The sequence below is a fragment of the Pocillopora verrucosa genome, chromosome 9 (genome assembly GCF_036669915.1).
Source record: "Pocillopora verrucosa isolate sample1 chromosome 9, ASM3666991v2, whole genome shotgun sequence".
Taxonomy (NCBI): Eukaryota; Metazoa; Cnidaria; class Anthozoa; order Scleractinia; family Pocilloporidae; genus Pocillopora; species Pocillopora verrucosa.
Window position 1 is genome coordinate 14,230,871 of NC_089320.1, and position 26,429 is coordinate 14,257,299.

Below are 26,429 nucleotides of genomic sequence, written 5' to 3' on the forward strand. Positions count from 1 at the left end.
GCTCAGTGAGTTTTAAATTTTTGAGTGGAAGGAAGTTGAAGCTCAGCTGGAGATCTTCCTTCCGTGATGGCTTCTGCTAAAAATATGTTTTGAAAAGCACGTTATATTTTGTATTCTTAGTATTTGTATTGATTGTTCTCTGGAGTAAGCTACTAGATTGTTGTGAATACTGAAGAAAGCGGATGCGGTCTCAGTTTAAATATAACCTTAATCTTTATAATTTAAAGGGGGGCGTTGATGGTGATCCACAGAATAGTATACAGTGCGCCTATAAAGACTAACAACGTTGATATTAAAGGTAAGATTTAAACGAAAACATTTAGACTTGGCAGCCCTAAAGACAGTCACATAATCGATGTGGAGAAATTGTTATGGAATACAAAATACGGAAATTTGAAAAGTAAAGGAAAACAAATCAAAATTGCTAAACAAAGTATATTGATTCAATACCTTATACGCAGCATGGATTCTACTAGATTTTCAGTTGTTATTGTGAGGAACCCGAGTGTTAACGGTTGCATAACTGTAGCATTTTCGTCGGGGGAACAACAGCTCCATAGTTTTAAATGTTTTGTACCCATTAGCAACTTGGAAAGTCGTCTTCCCATTCAGTTTGAGTATTGTCACGTGATAACAAGTGAGGTAATGTCAGATTGTATAACTTTACCCGCGCATGGATTGTCAGTCCTTTAATTTACTCTCGTATCTTTTTTCGCCACGATCGTTTGTCCAACTATTACAAGATTTCATTATTAACTCTACCGAAGGTCTAACGCTCGAAATGTCAGTCTTTAAAACTCTTTGCGGTGACAAATTTACATCAACTCGATTGATAGAACCAAATTGTTTGAAAAGCATTCTGCTATAACCCGATTAAGACCATTTGCAGTATCAGGAAGTGATAGAAGTAAGGCATTCGAAACATTTCTACAAGATGTCGAACCGGAAAGGATATGCAAATCCTTCCAGGTATAGATACTAAATGAATCAAAGTTGTGAGGGCAAATTTCATTCCGTAAGTAACAGTTCTAAATGTGCCGTTTGCGGCAAAGCGACTGAATGATAGTCTCACAAATTTTATTGTAATTTACTTTTTCCATATCATCAGACGGAAAGCTCGCAGTTACTTAAAATTGGTCGTTTAATTTATTTGTTTTAGCTCAACTCGGCGATGAAGAGAATCACGCATCTGTGATAACTCTTTCTAGAAGCTTCGAAAACGCTCCCGGGTGCAAGTTCAACGGGTCGAAACCTATAGATCTTTTTCAGTGATATTTTAAGATGATGGAATAGCGTAATTGGTGAGATGGGCAATAACTTCACTTCGGTGGGTACTTTTCTTGGAAACCATCTGACATCTGATGCTTAAGGAGGCGGGTTTCTAAATTTAGCCCAAAAATCTTATTATAAAACCAATAACCACTGAGAAAAAAACGTTCAATGACCCAACAACGTGCACATTAGTAGGGATTAGATAAACATTTTTCTTTTCATTCGTGCTGAATTGAGTCACTGAAGGAAAAAGCGCGTCGGCATTGCGTGGGATTACAGTCTTCATATAAACAAGAGACTCAAATTCAAACGAAAAGCGGAGAAATGAAGGAAAAGAGGGGAAAACTTGTGCATGAGAGGCAGAACGAATAAAAAAGGCAAATACGTATCAAAGGGTATGAGTGCTTGAAAAACCATTGATCTGTAACTTGAGTAATTTGGTGCAGACGACGTAGAGCTGCGTACAAATCTACGAAACCCACTTCTATATGCATCATTTTCCTCCAATTGTCGTACCGACTTCCTTGACGAGCATTGATTAAAACAAGCGAATTACCGTACTGTATTATCCAGGCAACTATTCAATCCTTTTGGCAAAGAGTACTTCGGATAACCGCAATTGTGGACTATCCAAATATAGCTCTGAATGGGAAGTTTATCATTTGTCTTTTTCGGTTGAACGTGGATGGAAAATTATGCCGATGTGATTGAGACAATAAAGAAAAGTGTGCGTCAAGATAATTTGTGCCCTTATTTTGCTATTAAAAATTTGATTCACACATATATTCCCAACAAAGGCCATAAAGTAGCGAAGAGTCAAGAAAGATACCGATAAACCTAATTACTAGCAGTAGAGATTTCAGTAGCCGCACGTTTTCGCGTCTTTCTTGCCAAGCTATCTTCAAATGTCAAACCGGAAGTTGTAAAGTAAACGTTGGTCTCACAACTTTAGATCGGCAATCTAGATTAAAGATAAAAAACTAACAGCAAGAACAATGGAATAAATTTTTCGTGACTAATGGTGGGTTGTTCACGTCAAGGATCAGTCAAATTTAATAATTGCTTCCAAATGAATACAAATGTGGTGAGATGAAAGTATGGTCACTCGTTGACGTTTAATTAAAGAGTCATAGGAGAACAAAAAAATTGCTAATGCTAACTTTGACAAGGAAAAAGTATATCACAAATAGGAAGTTGCTACGATTGATTAACATCTACGATGACATTGTTGTTTGCACATAAATAACCGTGGGTTTCGGAGCTCGTTAGCAAAACCAGTTGAACTGGCGTACAGTTTTCATTCTTTTCATCTTCGATCAACAGACGTTTTTGCCCCGCAGGTAGGCATAAAGCTGAAATATTGATTTAATTGGTACAAGGTTCATAGAGAAGTCAAAATGTTTACTTAGAAAGGCGTCATCGCAGAATGCTTGGGTGTAAATCCTTCTTTTAAAAAAAGAAAGGCTGAACTGTGAAGCTTTGATTAAGATTTTACTTATTAATTTGAGAAGATTAATCCATTTTGCTGAGAGTCGCCATTCTGACTTCATCCAGCTTGGCAACATCGGACGCGCCCTAGTCTACGCGCTGTTTTCAAATGAAGCATGTTCACCAAAACATTCGCTTTTTGCTAAATGACCCGCTTGGAGAGTGTTCTTAATTCGTTAATTCTTTGCTGCCTTTATTAGAAATTCTTTTCTTCGTCTTCCTTTGTTAAAATTTGGGTTTAGTTGAAACCTTTGCTGATTAAAATTCTGACGCAAGATTTGTGTATTGTCTGCAGTGCTAAGACAGGTGGTGCGGTGAGCGATGATTCAACAAAACCCCTGCGGCAACAGTTCATGAAGATATATTAGTAGAAAACTGAGGGGGACTCGCACTCTCGGCTTGATATTTCACCCTCGCTTTAATTCTTTAACTTCTCTCTTACCCAGGGTAGATCACGATTCAGCGCCACCAAAGTGAAATTGTTGGAATCTCTACATGGCACTGAAATGGCCTCTGAGCTATTGTACAAAGCGAGTGTTTTGAAATTGGTAAGTGAACTGTAATTTGCGTACAGTTACTAGCGAACTGTTTTAAGCCGAACACGAATGAGCAGTGATTGCGCTGTTAAGAATTCACATGTTTTTTTTTGTATTTTATGCCATAGGTCTTGCCGCTGCTTCTCAGTGATTTTTTTCTTCATTTTGGAGGTAAACTCTACAGTTTTCTCTGATTCTTTATTACAGTTTCATCTAATATTCCTCTACTATTTATGCTCTTTGTTTACAGTTTGTACGTTGAACGTAAAATTTTTTAAATGATTTACTGAGGCTTACGCATTGGATTAATCTCTCGAAGAGGTCACATTTCGAGGAAAGTTTCAGACTTCATCTGTAGTGTAAACAGCTCTTCAAGGGCTGGGCTCTGAAATGGGCACTTTCAATAACATTTTGTTCGATCGACAAAGATATGAGGCCTTAAACAAATATTAACACGCGAGTTCAAGGATATCAGTTATTGATATGTAATTGTTCCCTTTTTCATCCAGCGCTAATGTTGCTGAGATTTTTCGAAATTAGCTAAAGCGACCGAGATATCTCTTTCAGCTTTCTCGGAAATTACGCCTGGCGGCATTCTTTGGTTCAAGGGTGTTATACCATTGAATTTTAAGTTCAGTTCGAGGTTTGCCGCTTATTATCACGAATGAAAACGTTTAATTTAGACTCAAAGAAATCCCGTCACGATTAATCTTGTATGTTTACGATTCAACCGCATAAGTTGTTGATTGGGTACCGAGAGAGGTAGCTCCGTGAGTTCCCTTAACGCAATTGTCGCAGTTTTGCGGCTTCTAAGACAATGATACTTGTTTCATGTAAGCTATTTTTGATTCAATCATTCTCGAAAATCTTGTTTTCTTTAAAAGGCGGAGTAATTTGCACAACGCTTAAAGAACGCCCAGCTGAGAAATTCTAGTATTCGTTTGCGTTGACCAATAGGATTGCAGTTAATCTTAGTATAAAACCACACAACAAATGCATGAATGTCTATGATACATTTAAATTTTGTGTTTGTATTCCGCTTTGTTCAGCTGGGATCGATTCCAAATTAAATGCTAGGTTCTAATAAAGTACAGCTCTTTGAGTAATTTGGGGTATTAATTTCATCGACTATGGAAACTCCACAGATGTGCTCTCCGAAATATTTTCTAAACTGCTTCTTGTGAATTTAAAATTTAATTGCCATGAATTTAAAACTTTATACACAATACTAGGCTTTCTTAAAGGTAGAGAAATATAATGCGAACGAAACTTATTGAGAATGACAACTAGAATGTGACATAACAATATTTTTAATCAAGGCAGTTACTTCTCTCTGGCATGGTAGAAAATGCTTGCTCTGGTTAGAGCATACTTGATGAATTTTTCACTGTTGGCAAATTCATCGGATCTAAAATGTTTCGAGTTTTATTTAAAAACTTTCCATAAAAGTGTTAGTATACTCACATTTCGATGAGAAGTAGTTGATATATTAATCTCGTAACATTATTTAGTAAATAACTGCGATATTTACCTCGATCTCAAGGAATATCTTTACAGAGTAATTCTTCATTTATTACATTGCAAGTTTGGAAAAATAACATGTAATTAGATTAGTACTATTTTGTCTACTTCATTTTTACCGGGTGTTTTCGATCTGTTTTAAAATAGAGATGGATAGAGCAGCGATAGTCTTTTTTTTTTTTAATCTTTTAAGGAATGGTGCAAATCAAACCAACCGCTTTCGAATAATTTCGTCAAATTGTGTAGTTTAGTGTGAAACAGAAAATATGTTCGTTAGTGTTGGCAAAAAAACACCTTTTTTTTCTTTCTGTATCCATATGAAATAGTCAGCATATGATATGAGACAACAATCATCAATGTAGAGTGTTTTTCGGAAATCAAATAAACTGAGTCCTTAAAAAGAGACACAAGATCCCGAAAATAGATTTTATTTTCAAAGAGTAAATCGTTGATTAGTACAAATGGTTCCTCTCACTGCACTGAGTATTTTTGACGGAAAACAAACGTAAATATAAGGGAAGTGTCTTCGTTTAGATAATTTTTCGACAAAAATAGCGTTTGATCAATTTCGTCAATATACAAGCATCTTTACAATTGAGAAAAATTTCTTTTCAAGTAAGAATTATATCGACTTTTATCATGGGTTCATTTGCAAAATTAGCTTTAAGAAAAGGAAATAATTGAACTCAAAGAGATAGAAGTTAGCACCAGTTTGGTCTCCGTTTTTTAAAGATATGTTCAAAATTGAACTCCGCAATGAGAATGACGAAAAACAGAAAATTTATAGCAACTAGAGGAGACCTTCATACACGAAACTTTAAAACTAAACGACAAATAAAATTAGAAATCTCGCTGAAGAGCTAAATCCTGAGGGTAGTGTTTTTCAGAACTCAGCTTCAACTGAATGAATTATTAAACTGTAAAAATGCTCCACTGGAGTTTTTTCTTCCTTTTTTTTTTCAACTTCTATCACTGCTATTTTAGTTCTCTGACACTGATCGATTATCGGGTAGTTTTATCAATTTGTAACAACTTGGCCTAACAGAACTACTGTTGATAGTGGACTTTGTATAACGTAGATTGATTGTAAGGTCTAAGAGTCAATTAACAAATATGAAACGTCATTCTTTTTTTGTTAGCGATTGATAGGAGTACTAAGTGACAAACTTCTATTTGAGTTGGATCAACTGAACATGTACAGTTGTATCTGCAGAAGGTTATATGAGGGACAAGACCCTAATAATAATGGTAAATTTCTGCCCGAAACGACATAATCTCCGAATTTAGTTATACCACATAAAGCAATTCACGGACAATCCAATTTGCAATAGTTTCGGCAGGTCAGAAATGCCCGTATGGTTTTCATGACTGACTCTGTCACATTTAATACATAACAATGGCCCCATTTAAGAGCCATTTCTGCAAATGAATCATTTCATTTAATTTCTTGAGAACGAGAGGGCGATCTAACTTTTTTGCTGTATTATAGTTCGATCTTTGCTATTGGAATTCAGTGTACATGACGTAAAGCAGCCCAGAAATTGAAATTCTCAAACAATTTTTTTTTTTTACATGGACCGAGATTTCATGAAACCACGATGTTCAACAATTGATTTTCTCAACTTTAATTTGTTTAGAGGAGTCCTAAATTTTCTTAGCTTTTTTTATTTTTTATTTTTAAATCAACCTCCGATGAAAAGAAAAAAAGAATAACAATTTTGAGAGTTTTATTCTCCTTGCGATCTTTCTTGGGCTTAATTAAGAGCTTTGGAAAATAGTATTCAGTTTCATGGATCAAAAGTGGATAATAACTGTCTCCACCAGGAGCTTACGACCTTGGTTATAAGCTTCTGCTCCATCTCTCAATGCTTATGTACTTAACCAGAACTTTGCCTAATAATTCGAATTTCGTTGCATTAAGTGACTTAAAGCAAAGGCATTAAGCCACTTCAAGCAAGCTCAAATCTCTGAGACCAATCAAAGTTTGTTTTTTATTTTTCAGCGAGCTCCTTACCAGATTTTGAAGCTATAAAAAGCGAAGTAGGATGTGACGGAGAACACTTCGTGGTCCATTGCACAAACGCAAGCTTGGGGCTGAATATTTATTCTGCAAACTATGGACGAGCACAGCCTGGTAAGGTGCTGTGCCCCTACGACGGACACGATAATGACACGAATTACAAGTGGGGCGACACAGACTTCACAGAAAAGTTTAAAGCCCTATGTGAAAGGAGAAACAAGTGCAGGGTGAAAATTAATGCTGGAATCTTCGGAGATCGTTTCCCGCAGAAGAAGCATTTGTATTTGACTTTGGTTTATACATGCGGTGAGTAATATCAATCTTCGTGAATGCTGTTGAAAACTGCCGTTTTTACCCTTATGCCTCTTTAAGTAATCAGGAAAGTCTAACTTCACCCCTCCAGCTATGTATTGTCATAGCGGAAAAAGATAAACTAAGGTCTAACAACATATTTTGAATCTGAAGATTAAGAATAACAAAATTATTTGTATACATGCAGAAAACTGACACCAGCTCATTCCCTCGTTCAGAGCGTTGAGCTGCTTTTTGGAAAAAAAAAAATGGAAATCTACGCTGTGTGATGCAACAAGAGTTTCAGCTCTAGTGGTTTTACCGTTGAGCATCGTCTTGTCTATAGGAAAAAAGTCGAAAGTAGCTTGCGTTTTACCATTTCTGCGCAATGCCTAATTTCATAGTGTCTCAAAGCTTAAGACGTGATATGGGTAAAATCTAATCTATTCCAACGAACTGTCGCGTCCTAAGATATTCTTACATATTATCATTATTGCGTTTTTTTAAAGAGCTACCAACAGGAACGGAAACCACAACAACAAGCATTGTATCAGTCCCTACCTCTTCATTGGTCAGTTCCTCATCGGTATTGGTAGCAATATCTCCAACAGCAACCTCTCTCTCTCCCTCCAGTTCCATTCCACTGACCCTGCTTTCAAAGACAGTTGGGAATGTCACGACAACCGTCAGCGCCAAAACTAGGGAAGATACAATTGTCATCGACACTCCTTATGTGGAGCAGGCTGGCTCCTCTTCTGATTCTAACGTCAGATCACTTGGGATCGCAGGTGCACTGTTTGTGTGGCTTTTGTTCGTGCAAGGTATATGAGAACGACTAAGGTTCGGTAACAACCCTATATTGGGGTAGAGAGAAAAAGCCCATTCGTTTGTTTATCCCCCTATCGTATAAACCTCCAAAACAAGAAATTGCAGTCAAGACCAGGAAAGCGAGAATGAACAAAGTCAAACTGGGGTCTGCGCTGTTGCCTAAGTTTTCGGCGAATCATTCACACTACTTCACTGAGCCCAATGCAAAATGCTTGCCATTAACTTTGAATCTTCCCTATTCCGTTCTTGGAGAGGTAAATTATTTCGCTTGTATCAAAGTTTCATTTACTCAAGTTGCTTTTTAATGGAAATATCCAGAAATGATATTAGCTTGTGGTTTACATTGATCTAAATGCCTGATAATCGCAGCTAAAAAAAAAATACAAACACTTATAATTTGCACCCTTCTTTTCAGATCACGGGTCTGACTATATAACAGTGTTTTTCGCCAGCGCTGCTAGTGCACTTGTTCTTGCAATTATCGTTGGTATTTTCGTATACTATCGCCACAATGAAAACAAGCAACATTTACACGTCAAAGAGTTGCCAAAATTAAACGCATATGGAACGGTTGAACGGAAAACACTGCCGGAAGTTGATCCATTCATACACGGCCCCGTCAAGACCCCGCCTCCAGATTACATGATAGAAGGACACAACTACAACTGGCATCGTGGTAGAACCTTACCGCAAAAGAAGTCTGAAAATGGTTCAGTGGTAGGGACATTCGGCACAAAAGATGTTCACACAAGAGATATGAACGGCGAGAGGTAAGCCAGGTGCACCCCTTTCAAACAAAAATTACAAGTTCTGTCCATGTTTATGAAGACGTTTTGATCTTAAATCTTACAGTAAAGAATGTGAAACATGGCCGCTATATGTAGTAACTAAAATTATATATCTTATTGAAAAGCTGACTTGCAATATGGCCGAAAAACAAACAGACAAATGGAATTCCTTCTCAGCCCTTTCCGGAAGACCAAGAAAGGCTTCAGTTCTTTGTGATGAAAATCTTTCTTTTTAGCTGGCTATATAAGACTGCATAGTCAATTGATTTTTTCTGCTCTTCAAAGCTAAGCATTTGTTTCACGAAGCAAATAATCTAAAAACCTCCTCATTCTTTATGCATCAACGTTAATGATCTCCGTCCTTAATATTCCCTGCACTCTTTTTTCACTTATTCCTTTGATATGTAATTTTATTTTTATTTTTTTTATGGTGCTGTGTTTCATTTTTCTTTCAGCAAGCTATAAAAAGGGGAAAAAGTATTCCACGCTAACGCCGCAGCGCTCCTCTAATTGCCTTCCTATCAAGGCCTAATACCCTCCACTTGATTTTTAAAACACAACCAAGGACCAATAAGATCACATAACACTTTTATTTAACATTAAGTAGCATTAAAAAAAAATCCATGTTTTTTTCATAAGTAATATTCAAATTTTATAACAGCACAACTAATTCGTTTAGAGCACTTACGAGGTCTTTGATCACATAAAAAGGCAAAGACTTTTAAGACTCTAAGAACTTTCTTTTGTTAACGCAAAGTGAAGCTAAGAAATATTAAAATCATTTGCAGTTTTCGCACTAATATTATTTATGGGCGATTAACTACAACATATGTTACTGTGTAAGTAATTCAAGTTACGCCACACAGCCTTTTTGACAAATCGTAATAGGGCTTCAAAAGTAAGAGGGGCGCTTGAGCGCCTCAGTTCTCTTGTTAACTAGAACCAAAGTGCCCCACTGACCACGACAAATCATACAGCGCAAAAAAAAAGAACGTTAATGGATACAATAATAACTCGACGCCGAAATTCCTTCAAGACGTAAGGAATAAGAAAGAGAAACTTGACGCATACTTTTAAGAATAAATTCAATGCAATGTGTAATCTCTTTATTTGCTGATGTATTTTTCGAGACGGTCTCGATAAGGTTGACTCTTAGCTGTGAAACGGAAAAAAAATTAGCCGTTAGGCATAAAAATTGGCGAGTTTTAACCGTTGATCGTATAAAAGTTAACCTTAAAAAGTTTTCTTTTAACAACATGTGGAAGAAATTGACCGATAGCCGTAAAATGGCCAACATTTTAATTATTAGCTGTAAAAGTCATCACCTCCATTGAGACCCTCTTTACACACCTTTGTTACTCAACATGAATTTCAGAATGGTTGCTATCATGTAACAGGTAATTATTCCTGAGTTCATTTTCAAGCACGGAAACCAAATAGAGTTCCGAGTCAACATTTCTCCTTGCCTTTACTTCAGACAGAATGAAACTCTCAGATACCAACGAAGCCCATATTCACCTGCCACACCCACGAGATACGGCAGCTCAAAAAGGTTTATGGGCCCAGAGTACCCAAGTAACAGATCACTAGGAATTGAACGGGAGAAGCCTTCAAACTTCGATGCCCGCAGATCGAGGACTGGAGACAGCAGACCTTCCTCAGAGGCTCTTTATTACTAGCCTCCCTGTATACTCTTTTACTGATTATGAAAAATGATGCGTCAGGAATTCTGTTGATAACTCAAAATTAAATGATATCTGAGAAAGCTCAATCTCTTAAATTCAAAGCTAGGCTTTAGAAATTTTCCAAAAACAACAAAGAGCCAGTCAAATTCTCGATTTTTGTCTAATATAATCAATCAAAATAAACCATTTATTTTCATCGCGCTTCAAACAGGCAATTTAAAATTGTCACTGATTACTAATTTCCTCTAAACGTGATACAAGGTTGCAACGGCAAAGGATGGAAATGTTGAATGTCCATGTTTATGCCTTTCATTTCACTACACACCTGGCGGGAAGATTTATTCGTTTACAAAAAGTCGGCTTAGGGTTATGTTCTCATGCTTCCTACGGCCATATTTAAACATTAAATCAATAGCATATGGCGTCGTGCGTGAAAGGCGGAAACAGCACATAAGAGTTCATTTCAGTGTTCCTGATGACCAACCCAAAAAGAAACCGACGCACTTCAAAGTTTGTTGCTTAAAAAGTCAAGCCTAAAAAGCGGAAAAAAGGCATGTTTTGATCGTTCATTGTGGCCATTTTGTTCCTCCGCTTTCCGTCCGTATTTTTGCCCCGTACTATAATGTAATATCGTCGTGTATTTTGCGGGTTTGATTTCCCTAATGTGGTAAAAAGGCGTAATGGTGAAATAATAAATAAGTACATGAGAAAGTGAGACAGAATATTCATTTCCTAATTCATCAAGGTAACTAATGAAGCAAGTCATGTCTACAAAATGTATGGCTGATGATTTTATGAAAGATTGAACTAGCTGGAAATCAGTAATGCTCCTAACTCTAAAATGCAATTTTTATATGATAAAGTTGAGGTGAACAAATGTTTACTGATATATCTTTTTTCAAATTGTATTTGGGTTCTTACAGCAAACTAACAAATCACTGAAACAATGAATCTACGGATTGTGCTCAAATATAGTCGCAATAACCTCCTCAGGCGACTAACTGATATGCTGAGGCTCTTAAGTTGCTAACGAGAGCTTCCTACTCCTATTCAATTAAGATAGCTTCGTCGCAAGAGGCATGTAATAATTTGCAAATCTGATCCCCTAGAGCAAAGATCTCTTCCGACCAGAGTTACTCATGTCAGTTTTCTGTGTATGAGATGAAATAAGAAATCAATATTCAGTTTTCAGAATAGCATTACCCTGTAAGAAAATGAAATTTTCCATTTGCTTGGTATTGTGCTTCTGTCCAAAGGTTTAGGATTGACAAGGATGCGCCAGATTATAAATACATTTTTACAACACCATTTTTAAAGATGGCGAAGAACTATTCGGAGGCAGGCCGGAGTGGAACACAACTCTTATAATGCACCATTAAAACTGACAGATACGAGTGCCTCAACCTTATGAATAGATTTATGCTTGACAAAGGAAGTATTTGAAATATTATTGATGTATTATCCCGCTAAGAATGGATGTTGGCCAGCATTTATCATCGAAATAGGACTCACGTGACACATTTTGGTATTTTGGTTTGAACCAGTATATTTTCTCGCAGACAAGAACCGGTAGCTCAGCTCAGCCTAGACTGGAAATGCTGATTTCATCGAGCTGAACGGAAGTTCGAAGGAGAAAAACAAACCAAAACAAAAACAAAAAATGCAGGTCAGTCTCAGGAGGCTATCAGTGATTGAAGCGGCTTACCACGGCTTTCTTAAATCTGTTTATCACTATCACTGTTCATTAATTTGTTTTAGAAGACCTAGTTGTTTAATGGAGAAAGCGTGCCTTAGTTTGTTTCTGTCATCTGTTTGAGACTGAGTTATCTGGCAACACTGAATAAGGGAAAATATATACGCTAGATTGTAAATTCATATAAGCTGTAATCTAACTCAGTCACTGAATTTTAACGCTAAGAATTAGCTTTATGTATATATATTTTTGGTCGGTGAACAATTTGAAATCCGTTTCTTTTTTGTAAGTATGCTTTTCAAAATTAAACTCTGCGACATGCTCAGTTGCTAGCTTCATATTCAGTTACAGACCTCCACGTCGCCACATCACTCGACCCATTCTTTTAGATTCAGCTGCATCAGCTGCCAGTGTCTGGTTTAATTAATGCCCATAACTGTTTGTTTAAGTAAATACACTTGTACGAATTGAAAGCGACGAGAAGAGCGCAATGAAGAAATGACAAATGCTTTCGAAAGAACAACCGATACCTCTCCCCTTAGAACCACGGACGGCCAAACCGCGAATCCGAAAGTTTGAACTAAGCTGAAAGAATTCGATTTCCTATATATAGCTAGTGACAGATGCGAAAACCATCGCTCGCCTACACATCATCTGCCAACACGCTGGCTAAGAAATGGCTTGGGAAACGAAGATATCTGTAGTAAGTATACAGTCATTTTATTCCTTTCGAGCGGTAAAACATTTCTAAAACCTACTACTTAAAACATTATTGCGTGCACTGAATTTCTTGTTTCTGGTGCGTGATGCTTGTATCGAGCTTTCAGACACCAGGATCTGGTTAAAATCTTCGAGTGCTTTAAGGTCTATCTTGACATAATAATAGTGAAAAAAGGATTTTATGCGATGTACATTCTTTACTTTAGTTATCACAATGATATAAAAGAGATGGAGAGAAATGTACTTTTGCGGGGCGATCAAAATCGAGTGTATAACAGGATAAAGGAAAATGTGTGAAAAATGCATAAATATTAAGATATGCCATCGACAATAAACGCATCAAAGCAATATGGTCTTTCCCAGGCGAATTGTTTTGCTTCCTTTCTGAGCAATGTTCTTCGATTTTCATTTAAAGAAATGCTTTTTTGTGTACAAATGCGTCAACACAATCTCAGCACGTTAAAACCTTTTGCTTTGTGTTTGTATGTGTAGCCGTTTAATAGAAAATCTCTGAGTTCTTTCCAATGAATAATGGCTTAAGTAACCGCGCAGTGAGGAGGATCTAGCAGAGCGGAAATTAAACGGTGCCTTTGTAATGCAAACACCCACAAACATTACAGTTGTTGTGATATCTTCATAACCTCCAGACGATCAAGAATCATTTCTAAATCCGAAAAAGTTCGTGCAGTTTTTGTGATACCAAAAGTGCTGTCCGAATGGGAATCAAGATAACTTACTTCAACGCGCTGCTAACCAAAGAAATCCACTTAGAGCGTTGAAGATAGATTTTTTGTCATTTGGATTTCCTACAATGACGGTGAAGCAGATTCACTTGAATGCTACTCTGTGTGCTGCAAAAAAGGTATTTCAAATTTTACAACACAAACTTCACAATCACTCAAAAAAAATAAGGAGTGGAACATGACAAATGCACTCTATTAATTTACTTAATTTTTCCAGAGTAAAGATCGTTATCTTTGCCATGCGCTTATCTACCACTCTGTTTGAATGAAATTTTAGGCGAAGAAGAAATGAGTGGTAAAGAACTGACAATAATGAATTATAGATAAAAAAAAATGGACAAAACAGTATATTGTTGAGTAATATGCTTGCATTACTTCATCAAAATAACTCTCAAACATGTTGCATAATTGTGGAAAATCACTACCTAGCAATGAGAACAGTCAAAATGAGCGGCCCGTAAGGGTCAAAATGCACTGATTGGATGTGGTGGCTGCATGCACCTATCTCTGTCAATATGTATAAGGTGAGACCGAATCGATGAACTGGATTAAGTCATTATTAATTCGAGTCGTTTGATTACTAGATTTCAATGCGAATTTGCGCACACATTTAAGTCTTTTCCATCATTACCGCATTGCTCCACTTGTCAGACATGATTGTATTACCTATTGCTATCCTGTCACATGAAATTTCGACTTGTTGGTATTGTAATTCTTACTTTCAAAAAATTTAACCGTGTGATAGATATCAAGTTCTGACGCGTCGCCTCATCCATTTCCTCAATCTTCACTCGTTGTGCTTTAGACAATACTCAACGACTTTTATGTTGCTTCTACTCTCCATGATGGGTGTGAAGTTATGTCGTCAGGTACAGGTAGGTTAAGAGCAGATTACGGTTTGGATCTTTACTCAATTTGTCTGGAAAAGAGAAGCTGAAAGCGCTGCTCTGTTTCTTAAATTTTTTTCACCTAGTTTATACAACAAATGAATCAGAATTCTTTTGCAACAAACTGGTAAAGATTTAATGATAAGGATTTAGGCAGACCTCTCTGTTGCGCTTTTGAGATTAAATCCACTATCCCCAGCTGGTCACATTCCACATTTGTTACGGTAATTTTGGTCGGTTTGAAAAATAAGATTTATATTACAATGAATACCAAAGGAGTTTACTGTGTCGGTGAATGTCCCCAACAATGTAAGCAAAGGTGCATTCAGTCGCTGCATGAGTGAGTAAGTAAGTGATCGTTTTTCACCTCACACATTTGAACACCCTTTTAGTTTTCACTTACCTTGGAATAAAAAGTTATCTCAGTAGACTTTGCCTTAATCATCAAGGCAGGCTTTAGGGCGCAAAATAGTGGACAATTTGTTGACTGCCAAACGGAATGAGACTCATTTTCTCTAAATATGTAAATAATGCCTTCAGCCATAGAGAAGGATACATTCAGTGATCGAACTCTTTTGTGTCTATCAGTCGCAAATATTTATTCCCTCGAAATGATATCAGTTATCATGAAAATCAGAAATTCTTTTCACCAAGGAAAGATAGGACAGTTATCTTCCCTCTAAACATGCTTTGCGATAAATTTCTCCAAGATTTTATTTGATCATATGCTGATTTCTCCTGAAGTAGTAACACAGTCAAAACAGGCAGGTGTCCATTATAAACAAAGTTAACAAAACAATTGCGGGGAATTTTTTTGATATAAAACCAAATTCTCATAACTGATTCTTAGAGCAACACTTCGTGTTTCCAGCGGAGAATTTTTTCATCAAAATATCATTGTAAAGGTTCAAACCGAGCTAAAACTTAAAGAGGGAGTATTGGATTTCCTAACGAATGTACTCGGGAACTGCTCTTTGTAAACTGAAGGACTTTACACATAAGGCTCTATTAATCCATTACACCTTAATATTGCCTCTAAGAAAGGACTATCTTACCCAACAACATAAATAAAAATTTAAAAGGCCTCTTTTCTTGCTTTATTACAACGTATGGAAGATGGGAGAGGAAATGACAGCTGTCCATTTTTACAAATTCTGGTGATTAATGATGAATCCGCGAGTAGTAATTCTAATTTGCTGATGTACAGAAAGGCGAATTCAACATCACAGTGATAATATATATTGTGCGTGAAAATATGGAAAGCGAATAATATTATTGTTTATTTTGGTTATTAAATGTCCAGCCAAACCTTTGATTAGCGATGTAATATTAGTGAGGCAAACTAAGTAACAATTTTACCGGTCGGAAGAAAAAAGAAAAAAAATCGCTTATTAATTTTCTCTCTAAACTCTTTTGGCGATGATGGGTCCTGTGTTGGAAAATTTGTTGCTTAAGAAAGACATTCGCTTAACATATCGAATATAGATCTTCAGCGATTTTTAGTTTTGCTGAGGACTAAAATCTCAAAATAAACTGAAGCAGCTCACATTCAATTTCATTCACTTAGAATTAAGAGCGAAATTCATAACACAAGATGTTTTGCATAATGTTTGTACTTCTGTTATTTACCGGTTACATGGTTATTGAGATCGAGCGCTTTTCGTGTCATCGAAAATTCAAATACTGAAATATTTTAGATAGCGCCTCCCTTTGAAAACTGCTTATTGGGGGCTTTTGAGGAGTTCCGCAATGATATTAGCAATTTGAGAGTAAGTGTGATCCGCTTCGGGCTAAATTCGAGTGCGGCCCGCAATGTCTCACTGGATGTAAAGATGCCCGGTGTCTCTAATAATTTGATTTTGTTTGCCTTTTGTGTTGCTATAATAGACTTTGCCCAGTGTTTCTTGGTGTCGACTCAATGCTGCAATTATGTCTTAGCGTATTTGACAACTCATTGGCTATATCATTGGCTATATTAGGGGAACAGGTGATGTTTGAAAGCAGGTGGTAAAACGATTCAATAAAATGTGGATAGAAAACCAGAAATATCTAAAAAGTTTACTCTAGAATTAATCGATTCTTACCACTTCAACACCTCGCAACCGAGATCATATGGATCAAGGCTCGTCGAGGAGACTTAGAAACCTTTCATCGAGATCTCGCCGAAAAAAATAGAGTTTTTTTATCGTAAATTCGGACGAAATTTGATTCGATGGAGTGAAGGCCTTTGAAATCGCGTTTGTGACAGTTCTGCCTACTAAAAGCGCATTAAAATTAATGAAAATCACCATAAATTTTGCTTACCCGGACAGGCGAGTCAATTTAGAAGACGACACTATAACAAATTCAGATTCGGCCATGTAGGTGTAATTGTTGTCAGAGAGGAATCACCACTCAAAGAAGGACAAGGAAACGGGAAATAGGGCAGAGAGGTTCAATGATCAGAATTCACGATGATAATTTTAGATTCCTCTGGATTGTTTGCAAAAGTAAGCTTAAATCATTTTCCCATATTGAAAGCTGACCTCATATGCGTCAGAAATTCTTTTCCTACTGTCTCTTAATCTGAGTGTTTTTCTCTTACCAGATTAGCCTTGTGATCCTCATGCTGAAGCTAACCATGTCGGTTAACAATAGCGGTAAGTTCAAGTGTGTTTGCCAAGTTACATCCTATCGAACTAAGCTTGTCTCCGATTAAGGAGGCTACAAATAACATGTCTAGTAAGAACTAAGCTTGTCTCCGATTAAGGAGGCTACAAATAACATGTCTAGTAAAAGTGATACATAAGGCCTACTGAGGCACGCAATGTGTAAACAAAACAAGCGAAATTTTTCACCTGTTTCGAAGTAACTCAGAGAAAAAGAAGCAAGCATACTGATTTTTATTTCCTACTTAAATAACTTCGAATTTTGAAAACAATCGGGAAGCCAGCGCCTTTGTCATCTAATTTTAATAGCTCTGTGTCTAAACGCGATAGGAATTCTGTCAGCGAAATAATTGTGCGTGGTAACAAAAAAGGGAAAATACGAGAAGCATTGTGATAAAGCTTTTGTGGTAAAATTTGCCATCATTGAGTATGCCTTTTCTTGACCGCATGCGTATATGTAAAAGATTAAAAATTACAACATTTCTTGACTGCGGAAAGGGAGGCAATTTGTTTGTTATATAAGGCAGACAAATTTTGTTTGAAACGATCACAAGGCAAATACGAATGATTGTTTTCAAAATCCCATTTAAGAAATATAGGATGCGCTACAGCGATGCGAAAGTTAAGAAGCTGTAGGTGTCCATTAAGAAAACAAAAGTGGTTAGCCAAAAAATCTATTACAAAAACAATCGCTTGTTTTACATACCCAAATATGTCATGCAGATATTACCGATGTCTGAACGCATTATGCGAAAAGAAAATTATTGAAACCCCTTGGTGCGACTTTACCTCAAGCTGAGAGGAAAGGGAAGAATTCAAGAAACCGTCTCTATTTTCGTTTGCGTTATTATTATTAATTAGCTCCCTTTGTGCTATTTTTGTTAACACTTCCCGCGTAATGTTCACAAAGGAAGCTATTTTTTGAACGAACTCCAGTAATTAGTCAACATTTGTAAACACGATTCAACTTCGTCTCGGAACTGACACATCTGTGCGTGTTATAGTAAGTTCATTTATTAGAGGTAATGGCAAAACCTCCGTTTTTTCATCAGTTTTTCTTTTCGTTGTAAACCAATGCCAAAAATATTGAGTTCTTTTTTTAAACGAGCTTTCTGCGATAAAAACTTTTCAATTTCGCGACTGACTATATTTTTGTTACACAAAAATACAACACTCTTTTACCTCCTTTCTAAGAATTTGAGATTTCACAAATTTTACACGTGCCTTCAACTCGACAAAACCTTACTTTACATCTACTCTTTTTAATATTTGAAAGCTCTCATGGTCCGACATCTAATTAAACGTAGGCTTATAGAAGTTTCATGGCGTTTTCCCACAAACCTATTGAGTCAGATCGAAAGCATAAACAGCACTTCTCATCATATATTTTTCATGGGCACACGTTCTAAACCTTCTAAGTACGAGATAATTTAAGAATGAGGGCGCCAAAGAGTCGATACCTTTTTGCAATTAATTATAGATCATGCCAGTTCCCTCAAGAGAATGTTTGAGAATTCTCCTTGGAGTAAAGATCACGAGTAAAGAATATCAAGTTATTCTTCAAATGAGACAAGACGGCGTGTAATTGGTTATGCAAAATTTGGTTCGTGTTGTATCTTTAACATCAGGTGTAAACATTTCTTGTGGCAATTTCGGCAAAGACTTGATCATCAAAGATAGATCACAAAATTTAAGTGTAAAAGAGATACAAAGATTTTCTTAACAAATTCGTCAAAGTTAAAGTCTTTTCTTTCCAGCTGTATGAATTATAGCCCGTACGTCTTAGATAACCTGGGAGGAAAATATCTTTGAGGGAGCATATTCCTTCAATCAGAATGAAAATCTGTCAATTCTCATGAGTGGTAGAGTTCCTCTTCATAATTGGATGCCAGTGTGGAATGAAAACACTGAGGTTTATTAGGATGGTAATTTGCAACCGCGTTAAAAGTGCATCAAAACAAACGCGGGTAAGTTCCAGAAAGAGAAACAAAAATAAACAAAAAACAAAAGAAGCATATTCACAAATGCATATTCACTTAAGGTGCAACAAGATAAAGAATGAGGGGAAAATGATAATGATAAAAAGAAACAAAAAATCAACTTCTAAGCAAAAAGATGAATGGCCATTTTTATTGTTCTAACTATTTGGTGGTTTTTCCCTTGTTTTGCAAGAAATGCTTCGTAAACTCTCGCTTCTTACAGTTCAACAAAGTTCACTTTCGTTGTTTAGCTTCAAGTTACAATTGTATCATTTTCGGCCCTTCCAAAGAAACACCAGAGCTAATCATAGCCTTGAAAAGAAAATTTGAGTCTCGATTAATAAGAAAGAAAATTTTAAAGACATTTTTTTTTTGCGACGAACTTGCAATACTGACTGCGCATTGTAAGGAAATAGCTTTATCAATGTTTTACCCTCCAGAGGTTCGTGTCGTACAAGTAGGACGAGTAGCTTCCCAGGTGGTTTGCCAAGGAACCACATTAAAGTTCAAATGCCAAAACACTTCTCTTGCAATGGTCATCTATTCCGCGGTCTACGGACGAGAATCCAAAGGAGCCGTTTGTCCATTTGCAGAGGCCTATGTGGATGATTCAGTAATAAGGGCCAATGAAACAGACGACCAGACACTGTGCAAGGTAGTGGATGTTACTCGGCTGATAAGAGAGCTGTGCGACAAGAAAAGGCGATGTAATTTTAGCGTAAATGAAACCTACTTTGGAAATCCTTGTAAAAAGATTTACAAATATGTCAACATCATTTACGGTTGTGGTAAGTTTTTGTTGAGATAATTTTCAGTTTTTGTTTGTTTGTTTGTTTGTTTGTTTTTTTTTACATAATGCCACAGACATACATGTTGTCTACAAAACTAAAGTCAAAGGAGGATTTAGTAATATATAGAATGTTCTAAGTTATTTCAAAGTTTGAAAAGATGTTGACGACCGACCAATTTACCCTCTTTCGCTCTGTAAGGAATTCTTGCGCACGCATTGTTTGAAAATTAATTTAAGGCAAAGCTTTGTAAGTCTCTAACTTAATGGAATTGCACGAATTTTAAAGCTTTTTTTCCTACCAGCTTTAAGAGCCAGTGTAACTGGTGAACGTTTCTTCACTCTCTGTCTTCACAACTATCCCCCTCTTTTCTTCTTATCTTGTTCTTTCTTCAGAGGAGAAATGGAAAATCAGGACTTTCCCTCCGTACACCACTTCTGCTGGTTACGGCACAGATCCCACGACAGTAACAGTCACGAATAATAAATCAAAAACGCCTAAGGTAACACCCACACGTAAAAGAGTGACAACTTTGACCACTCGAAGGAAAAAACTCACAAACACCACCACGAGAAAGAGTCGTGCACGCACGCCTAAACCACCGCATTCAACAAAGCGCACCACTGCACCAAAAACTACTTTTAAACCTACTTCTAAACTCTCTACTCGTTCCTCAACTGAAATGCCCGCGAAAAGGCCAATAACGTCTGCCAAAATGACAAAAAAAGTGACACCTACTAAGAAACCCGTCCATGATACTACCACTGAACCCCTAATAGTAAGTAAAGGTGTTGAGACTGTAACACCGAGCATCACGGTTCCGAAATCTGATGTTAGTGTAATAGTAACTAATCCTATAGCCTCAACAGATCCTATCAATGAACAAGACAAACATTCTCCAACCACATCCACAGGTATACTTATCACAATACCAGTCAACGGTACCGATTACACATTAGCAAACAAGACACTGAATAACTTACCAAACAGCGCACTATCAAGCATATTGACCATAACGCCCACGGTACGTATACCCGATGGCAAAACTCGACAAAACCCCTCACCCGAAACTGCTTCCACTTCTGCACCAGTGGTCATGGGACAGGCAAGCCCAGAAGTCGTCATGGGTGTGGCGGGATCACTTTACCTTTGGTTTCTCCACATGAAAGGTCAGCCTCACGTGGTCACTTTTGATTCACACAAAATTGCAAAACATGTACTCATTAGGCACTTTTGTGTTTTTTAAACCAGTACTGAGCTGACGAAGACGCAAGAATGTGTTGTTAAAGTTGATACACTAGTAGCATTGGGCCTTAGAGATCTCGATTGATGGCATATGTCTCACTGTAGAACAAACACGCCAATGCTGATGCTGTATGTTTCACGACAATAGGCCTCTCTCTCTTCAGTCAAAATGCACTCGAGCAAGAGTATAACTTAAAAATTGTTATAATCTGGAACTAGTCATAAGCCTTGAAAGCATGAAAGACTAATGTTGTGGGTTGAGAAAAATCCTCCCTTGATGCCATGTTAATCGTCATTTAACGAGGAGTAACGTACTCTTACTATATTCTACGTTTTCTTTAGGAACTATGGGAGGGCTTGACATTATAGTCTAAATACATTCATTAACCAAGTACATCAAAATAATGACGACACTTTTTCATCACTTGTAGAAAACCAAGCAACCTATACTACAGTCTTCATTCTGAGTGCTTTGGGTGCAGCCATAATTATGGTAGCGGTAGTAGCTTGCTTTTTAACCCTCCAGAAAAAGAAGGAATTTATCAAACTTGACGTTATGCATAAACCAAAGAGATTTATTGAGCTTCCCAAGGAATCAGGGACGAGGAATCAGAACGGACATGTTCCTGAAAAAGTTAATAAGCCAACGGATGCAGAGGAAGCACCCGATGGGATGATGGTTCAAAAGGGGCCGGAAGTGGTCTTCACCGCACACGATGTCGATAATCACGTTCCTAAAGAGTTTAACATTGATAGGTGAGGGTAAATTGGGAATCAGTGAATAACAAGTAATTGCTATTGGCTATTATGCTCAATTACATGTAATAAAAGAATTTCAACTGGAAAAATATGTTTCGGTAATTCAAGTCCTTACCAGAGAATCATTATGGCGTTAGCATTAGTCTTAAAACATTTGATGAAAGTTGAAATCCAGAGTTAATGTCCCAATATATAATGAATGTAAACTTTAACAAAATTTAGAGACCCAACCGTTCTCGACATTCCAAAGAATCTTTTTGAGAGGAGGACTGGGCTTTAAGAATATATACACTTTCATGTCAAATAAAGTTACCAGCTCCACGAAATTTATATAATTGCCGACTTAAAGCTTCTAAGAAAATTTTCGAACATTTCCGAGCAACCCCCTTGAACAAACTTAATTTGTTGAGGAATCAAACTTCTACAAAAATTGGTCTGTACCTTAATCTTGGTTGAAACTCAAACTTAAACATTTTTTTTTCTTGTTAATAATGTGACCATACTGAGGTCGCTTTGGTCTCTTTTTACAACAGGTATCCTGGAACAGAAAATGGATCAGTGAAGAAAGAAAATGAGCCAGGTATTCACGTCAACCCAATGTTTAATAATAACAACAAACTTTTCAACCTTGTAAATGATACACACCAAACAAATCCACCTGCCAAAGATACAGCCAACAGTCTACCGTCAACCCCATCCAGAAGTCGGATCCTAAGTGAACCCAGAACAGGACCAGCACGGCACGGTAGAGCAAATAGCACTGGTAACGTATCCAAGAGTCACGAAAGGCAACACAGCCAAGGCATATCTGATTATCAAGACGAGAGGACGCGAATACCTCGCCACCTCAGTGCCGGAAATGTATCACATCAGCATCGTCACATGGTCTCTGAACATGCTTCGCATCCTCAATCTCCTGCTAAGACGCTACCCCGTCAAAGAACTCCCACCGGTAACCACTGGCATCAAGCTGCACAACCAACACATACAAGTGGAACTTCTACCCCGGGGATGATAAACAGCACATCGCAGCAACACTTACCAGCCAGATCAGTTTCAGGGGGAACTCTATTGAGTCAGAGCTCCACCTTGAACAGCAGACAGCAAAGTCCGGGTATTGGGCAACTGTCACCCTCAAGAAACCCACAGCATAATCCTCCTGATCATTCGCTGAGGGATGTCGGACTAGTAACGCTTGGAAGGGATCGAGAGCCGAACAACCAAGGAAAATCACTTTCAATGGCTCCTGGAGAGCAACAATTTGCTGCACACAATTCAACACGATATCAAAGAGCCAACGTTGGTCCAAATTCTCCAATGAAAGTTTCCAGCTCTTCAAATGCGACTCTGGGGCTCAGTAGCAGCAGTGGATCGAACAGTCCCTACACAGCTCAACGAAACACTCCCATACTAAACAGGAAATGGAGTGAGGTAAAATCAGAAAGTGATGTTGTTCCAAATATAACAACCAACCCAAATTACATCAACAGGCCGGGCGAAATATGGTTAGATGACAGCGATCCCAACACGGGACACAAGGATGCAACAGGCAGAAGCTTAAGCACTGACCAAGGCAACAAGCAAGGTGGTATCCTTCAGCACAGGAGAGAGTCTGCTGAAAAAAGCTCCTCGCAAGAGCAGTTTTCTCCTAAAGGTACGATGCGTGCTCCTAGCATGGGAGAGCTTCTTTCTCCTTTAGATGCCTTGCCAGATGTATGCGCAAATAGTACAAGTTTGCGTTTATCTGACCGGCATTCTTATAGAAATACTCAAGGAACTTCATCTTTTCACCCTTCTCCTCCTCAACCCCCGGAGCCACCAGACAGTTCTGATGATGATCTTTATAGTATCGTAGCTAAGGGCACCTATACATCAGCAGTACCTGACCCTAACTTAAGACACACCACTAGGGCTACATCTGTTGGAAGAGAAGGTAAAACCAGAAGTAAGCACGTATATGTAGTTGTACCCTCAGGGGACGGTTCGACTGCGGTGTAACTTCACCTTCAACCAATGGATGAGAAGAGGAGATACTACGCAGCTGACGCAGCCAAAGTCCTTTGAAGAGGACGAGGACGTTGATCATCGTATCAAGCTAGTTTATATAACTTATGCTAGTATAAAAATTTAGTGTGCCGCCCTGGCTCAAGAAATTCCCTGTCTGTGTGCTGGAGGACTCAGTCTGATGTAGGTCGTGGATTGCTACTGGAAAGGACAGCTTAATTAGACTATATTAATGCACTTTTGTTTGCTTATCTTCATTTCTTAATATCTCAAAATGCCTTTTCCTCTTGCACTATCATTTCTAAGTTCTCTGGGGGTCGAGGTATTTTCTCTGACTTTGACTTACACTTTCCTTTGCACTTCTATTCCCGTTTCTCTCGATATCGAGCTACTCACTTACAGTGATCAACATGACAATGTCTTTTTGCTTTACTTCAGTGATAGAAAGCGCCAACGATAGAAATGTTGACGATCTCCAACCAAAAAATACCGAAATTTCTGTCCTCGATAAGATTTTGGGACTGCCTCGATTCTTCTTCGGAAAACGAGAAGGAAAACTGCCAACAGAACAAACCTGATCATGAAATCAAAGTGTGAAAGACATTGTAGACAGGCGAAGGTACATTATGTTTAACAAAAGACATGTACCGCTCTGCTTAAAAATAACTAATCCTTCATGACAAGTATACAAGGCAACCATACAACACACCAGACAACAGTTATCAGGAACCAATTGACAATATTCACCAATGACATTAACGTAAAGTTGACAGGTCTACGGAAAAGAAGGCAAAAGGGTGAGTCGTTCAACTTGAAGGTGAAACTAAAAATATATTAACTCTCTTCAACATTCAAAACAAACTTACAGTAGACATCACTCATCGCATTGGACTGAGTCTTCCAAGACGCAGGACGATTAAATTTATGCGTCAGAATCAAAAGATCAAGAGGCGATTTTTCGCCAGTTACGAAACGCCTATGGCTGTTGTAAAGATAACTTTGTGCTGCAAGAGAGATTTTTTGTCTGTAGGTGGTGGGATTTTTTCCAGCGTCGTAGACTTGGTTGACTTCTTCGAAATGATCTTTTCTAAATGAAAACTTTACTCAGATTCTGCCTGACTCAGCTATAGATTCTTGGTGACAAACGCAGAATGTTAATAATTCGGATGGAAGTGACAACGCTGTTGAATGGAATTAGGATTTTATTTTACACATTGTGGTACTTAGGATTTTTAGCTTTGTTGCGAACAATTTGCAAATTAAGAGCGTTGTAGACTGATACTACTTTTTTTGCAGCAGCTTCATCTTTTTTGATATCGCGAAGGGCAAACTGGAACTGAAATTTTTTATTTCATTCGGTATAACAGTTGAACAGCATTCGCTTTGTTAGGGGGTTTTTATTCTCGAAGGGAACGAGAGCTGGCTTTTGTATGTTAATAAGGGAAATCATCGGGTGTTGCCTCTCTCTCTCTCTCTTCGTTCATTCGAATCGTTTGCAGAACAAACCCGGGTCTCACCGACACACATGGCCTGAGTTTAGTTTCGTTATGGGAATAAGAGGAATAAGGGCGATAATAGCTTTTTCTTTGTTCATATCCCATAATAAAATGATTGTGTCTGTTACCTGCTCAAGGCTGGCCCTTGCAATATAGGTGTTTTTCAGTAGAATTGAGCTTATACTAAGTAACGAACATTGCCATCAGATTAATAGTCAAGATTTTTAAATTGTTAGACTTATAATTACCAGTGTGCTCTCCTCGTAGAGACATCTTACCAAAACGTTAGCAAAGACTACGAAAAGAATCAGCATGCAGCAAAAGAGCACCTGTGTTCTTGGAAACTGGTAGCTCTAGTACAGTGTATTTAAAGAGACAACCGTCAAAGACAGGGCAGCATGTTTTTCGTGACAAAAGCATCTTTTTGTAATGCTTTAATAGGTCTGCAATGTGTTTGTGTGCACTACACTGTGTGCCAAATTTCATAAAATTTTTCAGCTGATAAGTGTTTTATCTAAGGTGCTACTTCAACTTGCAAGAAACCGGACTCGTCTAAGAAAAGCTAAATTGCTTCCAAGCGTTTGATACAAAATCCTAATCCTGTAAACATTGCAGGCCTGTTTCTGAGGCAGCAGTTTTTATCCCCAGGTTCCTTTGTTGTGGACCATGCCATCACAGGAGCGAAAACCTGGAATAAAACTATCGGCTGGGAATATATTCAGCAGTAAATTAAGAAAAGGTAAAGTAATGAAACCCTATTTCTCATTCACAGAGATCAAACCTGTTTGACAAGTCTGGCGTTTAGTCTTGCATGTATGGCGCATTTATAGTGACAGAAGGAAAATAAAATCATGTTTAACCGTACGTCTTATTGACGATACAATTTCATTGTCTAAGTGGCCTAGGGTAGCAACCTTGTAAATGCGGGCGCAACTCGATTATTCGGACACGGGATTGGACTGAATAAAGAGAGTCTGGATAATCAAAAATATGAATGTTAATGGGCCAAAAATAAAACTGAATACGAATCACTTAATC

General features: G+C 37.6%; 2 protein-coding genes across 11 annotated transcripts; both read left to right on the top strand.

Annotated features, from left to right (window-relative positions):
• Window positions 1-242: 242 nt before the first annotated feature.
• Window positions 243-10,515, top strand: LOC131769512 (uncharacterized). 6 transcript variants are annotated; one of them, XM_066172009.1, is made up of 7 exons: window positions 243-298; window positions 3,207-3,308; window positions 3,425-3,467; window positions 6,820-7,143; window positions 7,638-7,949; window positions 8,372-8,726; window positions 10,222-10,515. In XM_066172009.1, the coding sequence occupies exons 2-7, from the start codon at window positions 3,267-3,269 to the stop codon at window positions 10,421-10,423; spliced, it is 1,278 nt and encodes a 425-aa protein (XP_066028106.1). In that variant the 5' UTR covers window positions 243-298; window positions 3,207-3,266; the 3' UTR covers window positions 10,424-10,515. The 6 variants fall into 6 exon arrangements, with proteins under 6 accessions (XP_066028106.1, XP_066028104.1, XP_066028105.1 ...); XM_066172007.1 differs by lacking the exon at window positions 243-298 and adding an exon at window positions 530-642; XM_066172008.1 differs by lacking the exon at window positions 243-298 and adding an exon at window positions 859-969.
• A 2,051-nt stretch (window positions 10,516-12,566) lies between these two features.
• On the top strand, window positions 12,567-26,388 carry LOC131769514 (uncharacterized). Of its 5 annotated transcripts, XM_066172407.1 has the most exons (7): window positions 14,359-14,460; window positions 17,060-17,111; window positions 19,540-19,887; window positions 20,283-21,056; window positions 21,564-21,888; window positions 22,425-23,545; window positions 24,334-26,388. In XM_066172407.1, exons 1-7 carry the CDS (start codon window positions 14,410-14,412, stop codon window positions 24,471-24,473), a joined length of 2,811 nt encoding a protein of 936 aa, XP_066028504.1. In that variant the 5' UTR covers window positions 14,359-14,409; the 3' UTR covers window positions 24,474-26,388. The 5 variants fall into 5 exon arrangements, with proteins under 5 accessions (XP_058941223.2, XP_066028504.1, XP_066028503.1 ...); XM_059085240.2 differs by lacking the exon at window positions 14,359-14,460 and adding an exon at window positions 12,567-12,825 and having other exon boundaries at window positions 22,425-24,477; XM_066172406.1 differs by having other exon boundaries at window positions 22,425-24,477.
• Window positions 26,389-26,429: the final 41 nt, after the last annotated feature.

Bases quoted from the DNA above. Each gene is read 5' to 3' on its own strand.
- LOC131769512 (XM_066172009.1), top strand. From the start codon at position 3,267: ATGGCCTCTGAGCTATTGTACAAAGCGAGTGTTTTGAAATTG. The intron at 3,309-3,424 runs GTAAGTGAACTG...TTTATGCCATAG, and splicing joins AAGCGAGTGTTTTGAAATTG to GTCTTGCCGCTGCTTCTCAG. The intron at 7,144-7,637 runs GTGAGTAATATC...GTTTTTTTAAAG, and splicing joins GACTTTGGTTTATACATGCG to AGCTACCAACAGGAACGGAA.
- LOC131769514 (XM_066172406.1), top strand. From the start codon at position 14,410: ATGTTGCTTCTACTCTCCATGATGGGTGTGAAGTTATGTCGTCAGGTA. The intron at 19,888-20,282 runs GTAAGTTTTTGT...TTCTTTCTTCAG, and splicing joins CAACATCATTTACGGTTGTG to AGGAGAAATGGAAAATCAGG. The intron at 21,057-21,563 runs GTCAGCCTCACG...CATCACTTGTAG, and splicing joins TTGGTTTCTCCACATGAAAG to AAAACCAAGCAACCTATACT.